The 6,000-nt window shown below is 43.9% G+C and overlaps 1 protein-coding gene across 1 annotated transcript in view; it reads right to left on the bottom strand.

Moving 5' to 3' along the window:
- Window positions 1-4,966, bottom strand: part of HSPB8 (heat shock protein family B (small) member 8) — a 58,732-nt gene extending 53,766 nt beyond the window's left edge. Inside the window, exon 1 of the mRNA XM_066603198.1 lies at window positions 4,155-4,966. Within this exon, the coding sequence (XP_066459295.1) occupies window positions 4,155-4,533 (379 nt within the window). The 5' untranslated portion in view covers window positions 4,534-4,966. The remainder of the gene's footprint in view (window positions 1-4,154) is intronic.
- Window positions 4,967-6,000: the final 1,034 nt, after the last annotated feature.

Here is a 6,000-nt window from a genome sequence, read left to right on the forward strand (position 1 = left end):
CGGCGCTCCAGCGGCTTTCCTGGGACGGACTCCCTGCAGTGGGCTGCGGCCCCGGACAGTGAGGGACCTGCAGCGGCAGAGTAGCTTCTCGCCGGCCTGCCTGCACTGGGCAGCGGCAGGGGACAGTGAGGGAGCAGCAGCAGAGCAGCTTTCCCGCCAGCCTCTCTGCACTGTATAGCGGCGCTGGACCGTGAGGGAGCAGCGGCAGCAGAGCGCTTTCCCCAGCGGCCTCCCTCCACTGGGCAGCGGCGCTGGACAGTGAGGGAGCGGTGGCAGAGCGGCTTCCTCGGTGAACCCCCTGCACTGGCTAGCGGCGGAGGACACTGAGGTAGCGGGGACCTGCGGCGGCGCTAGCATAGCGCTGGGTGAAAGTGAGTAAGAGATGGAGGGAGTAGGACGCGGAGGCTGCAGGGCAGCGGGGACACTGCAATCAAACTCTGGGGACAGCGCTGGGTGACAGTGTGGCTGGCATGGAGGGTTAGTTTCAGTGTTAGGGTTAATACTGAAACCAGCCCTAAGCGTAACCCTCCATCCCAGCATGAAGTAAATCCCCATGCTGCTAGGACCTTCAAGGCTTGACCCAATCGGAAGCTAGGTTGTGACAGGGGTGTTCCTGCTGTCAAACCTCTAGTTTCCAGTTGGGTCAAGATACAATAATACCCACACAAGGCAGATCAAGCATATCTGCAGAAAATCTGCACCGTCAGGAATCTATGGTGCTTAGAATTTGGGGCCGGATACCCACGGTCGGGCCGGGACACTCATCTGTATTATGGATGCATAACTGTGCCTCGCATATGCTTGTGAGAAACCATGCTTATATTAGGTTTCATAATTTTGTATCTGTAGCTCTTGAGTTTTGATACTTTTATATGACTTAAAGTGTTTGTCCAAGCAGGACAACTTCTTTCCACGTGACCTATTTGGGCATTTGAGAATAATAGAGGGACTTCCCTCGTACAGCTAAGACCGAGAGCTCTGCAAAACGTGATTCTGGCTTTACATAGCCAGACATTTATTTGCATTGATACCATTTTTTTCCCTGAGACATCAGCTGATTGCCAGGTTTCTTATTGGACTAGTGCCTTCTATATGAGGAACAATTATGCAGATAGGACAGTTCCTCAAGTATAAAAATATCTCATTTAATACTTATCAAAGCTCATTTTGTTTTAAACTGTTTTACATGGAATAATCTATTTAAAAATAAATTAAAGATGACTATCTTAATGTGATTGCTAAGAAATGATTAATAACTAATATGAGGTGAGCTTATTAGAAGGTACAGTTGCAGTACTATATGTCCTTGAGTCATTGAAATTGATTTTTCAAAGCTAAGGCCTCATTCCTATGGCAGAATTTCGCAGCTGTTTTGGGTTTGGATTCCACGAAAAATGCATGGTGAAATTCACATCATTTTAGCATTGAACTGGATGCTATGAAAAGATGCACCATAATTCATACAATGCAGATGTTTCCATGTGCAAATTACGATATCAGTGTCACAGAAAAAAAGAGTTGACATGTCTTGAAATGTTTGAGAAAAATGTGTTGGCGTCCTGCACGCGAATTTGCCTCATTGATAGATGCTAAATTTGTATGCGGATTCGTATCAACGTTTGTAGCAGAACTCTGAGGCCGAGCCTTGCAGTTCTGCTTTGGTTTTAACTGTTGGATCCATGTTGGAAAACTCCTTCGTGGATCTGACAGTTTACAGCTTGTGTGAAAGAGGCCTAAGAGTTTTCTCTATAATTTGGAACAATATGTACCAAACAACTAGAAGGATGGTTTCACAAAGCATTTTTTTTATGCTGCATTTTCCGTGGCAGTTTTGTATAGAGATTTTGAGCCAAAGTTGGAAGTGGATCCAGCAGGTAGGAGAAGACAAAGTCTTTCCTTCTTATTTATGATATCTTTTGAATCCACTTCTGTCATTCATTGGCTCAAAAAACTGCCACAAAAACTGTGACAGTTTAAAAAAAAAATGTGTGTGAAACTACCCTAACAAGTAACGCTTTAGCTTCCTACGCACCACAAATCATGAAGAAACTCCTCAAATACTATAGGCCTCACTTGAGCATATGCTACTTATGTACTGGTTGTTATACTTCTTGTAGCCATTCAATACATCTATAAACAGAGACAGCTAATAATAAAAAGCAATAAAATACAGAATATTTTAGATAATTCAGAATTACCAGTGTAGTATGCAGTAATTGTGTTGGTGATAGCAAAGGCCTAAAGAGTCACATGTGAGATAACATACATTATTTTAATAACCATTTGTCGTAGCATGGTGGCATGGTCTCTGATATATACAGTCAATTCTTCTTTCAGTAACCAACAAAAATATCCACTATGCAATTAATGTCTTTAGTAATTTTGAGTGAACTGTAACCGTAGAACCCAGTTCGGGGTTAAACTTGGTTGGGCAAGGATGTGAACTGAGCTTTTAGAAAAGTTCTACCCCAAACAGTGTTCAACTGGTTTGGTTTGCTCAACACTAGTCCTGAACTGGTTTATAGCAATATCTAAGAGCGATAAAAGCCCTGTATGACACTCTGAGAGTGTCATACAGGACTTTTATGGGTCTTGGGCAGTGTTCTACACCAGCTTTAGGAGTTTTGGTAAACTTTCGGTTTGGGTTAAACTAATTTGGACGGAACTGAACTCTCTGCAGAAGTTTGGTGAACTGGCCAAACCAAACGTTTCAAATGTTCTTTCATCCTGTCTTTAGAGCAAATTAAGGTCATGGAAGTTGTACTAACTATATGGCACTCTAGCACTGCAGGATACATGCTGTGAAAACGTGGTCCTTGAGAACTGACACTGGGGCCCATGGCAAAGGTGGGAAAAAGATTTACTTAAATTGTTATACAAATTCATCAATATGCATGTAGTCCATCCTGACAGCCATATACATGGACACAGCCAGTAAGCAAAACTTATTGAGTGTTTAGCTATGGCTGCTCTCTGCAAGAATGGACTTTTACAGTATTTATTGTAGCATGTTACAGGATTACAGGTGCGCAACACTCAAAAATGCTAAAGCTTGCCATGCACATGAGATAGTTGTCAGTTGAACACTGGGTCAGCAGACAGCTATCTCCGATGATCCCCTCATATACATGCGTGCTTGACTTGCCTGACATCCCCAGACATCTGCTGTTATGGGAGAGTCAGGAGGCTGCTATATACATTGGATGATCATCTGCCCCTGCCAGAATCTTCAGGTTAGGCAGATCTATGTCTAATGTGTATATGGGTAACCTAAAACATAAATTTTCCCTTAAGGGGGTTGTACCAGAATTATAAATTATCTCCCATCCAGCGGATGGGGTATAATGTGCAGATCAGTGGAGGTCTCACCGCTAAGACCTCCCCAATCCCGATAACAGAGGATCCCTCCTTCACACTTCCAGATTACAGCAACCCCTGCATTGAGGAGGAGAATGAATGAAGTGTTGGTCATACTAGCGTTCTTTCACCCTATTCATTTTCAATGGGACTATAGAGATAGGCGAACGCTCAGGTATTTCCATCAGCCCTATTGAAATGAATGAAATGCCGACCGCACATGCTCAGCCAGCGCTCCATTCACTGTGACATCACAGCGGGAGGGAGAAGCGGCGAGACCCTCATGATCACCAAGTTATTCCCTATCCAGTGGATAGGGGATAACATTTAATTCTGGTACAACCTCTTTTAGGCATTAAGCACTGAACTGACTGTGAAATGTGGCAGCGCTTTACCTTTAAGATTCTCTTGAGTGCATCACAATAGCTGAACTGCTAACTGCAGTAAAACATTTACAGGTTTATGATCATGTTTGAAGGTCAGTACTATAAAAAGGCAAATATCTATCGGATGATAAGTAGTGAAAATATTGTGGCAGGCGAATGGCCAAACTAAATACTGCATATGCGATACAAAGGTTAGATAATTCAGTACTTTATCCCTTCTCTCTAATACAAACTCCTGTGCCTGCAACCTACCGTATAAGGATGAAGGAACTGATCGGGTATGCTTGTCATCCATAGCTATTTCTGTCAATCTAAATTATGGTATTAACGAGTACGATAAGACCAGCAGCAACCATATGATTAAAAAATATATATATTTTTTATATCATGGTTAATTTACTTTTCACTCACCTGACACTTCTACAAATCCATCTTTGGTTTTCACTGTCAGTTCCTCTGGCTTGAAACTTTGTACATTAACACACACTTTCCAGGGCTGGCTTGGTGCGGCAACAGTGTTACGGGCCTCCGGATAACCAGTGTATCTAGCACTGTATCCGGGAGGGGAGATACCAGTTGTCCGTGCCAGGCCTGATCTCAAAGGGCCTGACCAGGAGGCAGTCAGCCTAGGCCTTGCCCAGTCTGGCCAGTCCATGGTTAAGTCATCTGGAAATCCAAAATCATCATCCAGCATACGTGTCGGCAAGCCTTGTTCTCGGAAAGGATCCCTGGTTCTGCTAAGTCTACTTGCAGGATAATGACAAGTGAAGGGCAACTGACTGTCTGCCATATCCGGGCAAAGACTTTAAAAAATGTCAAGATAAGAGAGGATAATTCCAAACGAAATGAATAGTGTTCAGGCAGGGTTTTCTGCTATGATCAGTTACTTCCAATGGATGGTTATGTAAAGAGAATGAAAGTGAGCCAAGGTAAGCTATAAGTATTATAAATTCTTCAGAGAATTAAGCAGAGTCATTGGGAGTGAGAGCAGCGTCTTGATCCTCTGGCTTCAGTCTGCAAATGCCCTGCACCAGCTATAATAAACATCACTACCATCAGCCGAGAAAGTTCTGTAAACTTCTGTGCTGCAGTGAATGGCTCCTATTTATATCCTGTTCATGCTTGCAGCCTGTGGCCTGTCAGCTGGGTATTTGGAGCCTATGAAACACCCTCTAAGAATCTGCTTTTGTAACAGCTGATGACTCCCAGAAGAGACTGGACATGTTATTCAGGGTGTCCAATTTTAGACGTCCTTCTCTTGCTGGTCCCTCCTTTAGCACTCTCCTTTTTTTCCTCCCCCTTCTCTGTCATCCTCCCTTTTTTCTGTTTTGCAGGGACGTGTCTGAACACATTTGTATGACTGTACCTTAGATGATGCCATGCTCTGATTTCATTACTACATAAACACAGAAAGTGTGTAAGAAATGCCAAAATATATATCAAAAATATGCTTTATTACACAATCATATATGAACACATCAAGTTAAAAACACTTAGGGCAAATTCCCACGGATGAATTTTTGCTGTGTTCCCCACGGCGTAAATCCGCGGCGGAATAAAGCAGCTATTAGGTTCTATTAAAACTAATGGCTCAGTCATCATATGCGGGAATCTGCCGTGCATTTACGCAGCAGGAAAAAAAATCGCGCCATGTTCTATTTTCCGCGTTTTTCCGCGGCAGGAGGTCTCCATTAATATAGTATTAATGAAGACTGCGGAAAAACACTCGGACGTATCCCACTCCGTCGGTGGGCAGGAGGCCTTAAAACTGCATAATGAATGCAATAAAGACAATTACCTCTCCAATCCCCTCAGACTTTCTTATACAAAATGTGGACATGCAGCTATATGGTTTAAATGGGACATTTTCCTCAAAAATAGGAGCTCAAGGCTCTGGGTAGAAATAGAGCATGCAGGCGAAATTGACGGCCTAGATGGAGCCCTCTGGATCCCTCCCAAATGGATTAACTCCATCCCCAACATATCCCCCCCCGGCCTCCAATTAATCAAGACGTGGGAAGGCTTCGTACCTAGATTTGGACTGGTCACAGTACCAGGCCCACTAACGCCGCTCACAGCAAACCCCCTATTCGAAATCACCTTACGCCAACAGGGGCTTCTGTCCCTCCCAGCTGAACCGCCCCCCAGACTGAGAGACATCGTGACACAGGCGGGTCTAAAGCCCATGACAGAAATTCTAGGACAGAATCCACCACAGCCAGGTTCCTGGCTCCAATACCTGCAGCTAAGGGGTTTC

The sequence above is a fragment of the Eleutherodactylus coqui genome, chromosome 5, assembly GCF_035609145.1.
Source record: "Eleutherodactylus coqui strain aEleCoq1 chromosome 5, aEleCoq1.hap1, whole genome shotgun sequence".
In the NCBI taxonomy this organism is placed as follows: Eukaryota; Metazoa; Chordata; class Amphibia; order Anura; family Eleutherodactylidae; genus Eleutherodactylus; species Eleutherodactylus coqui.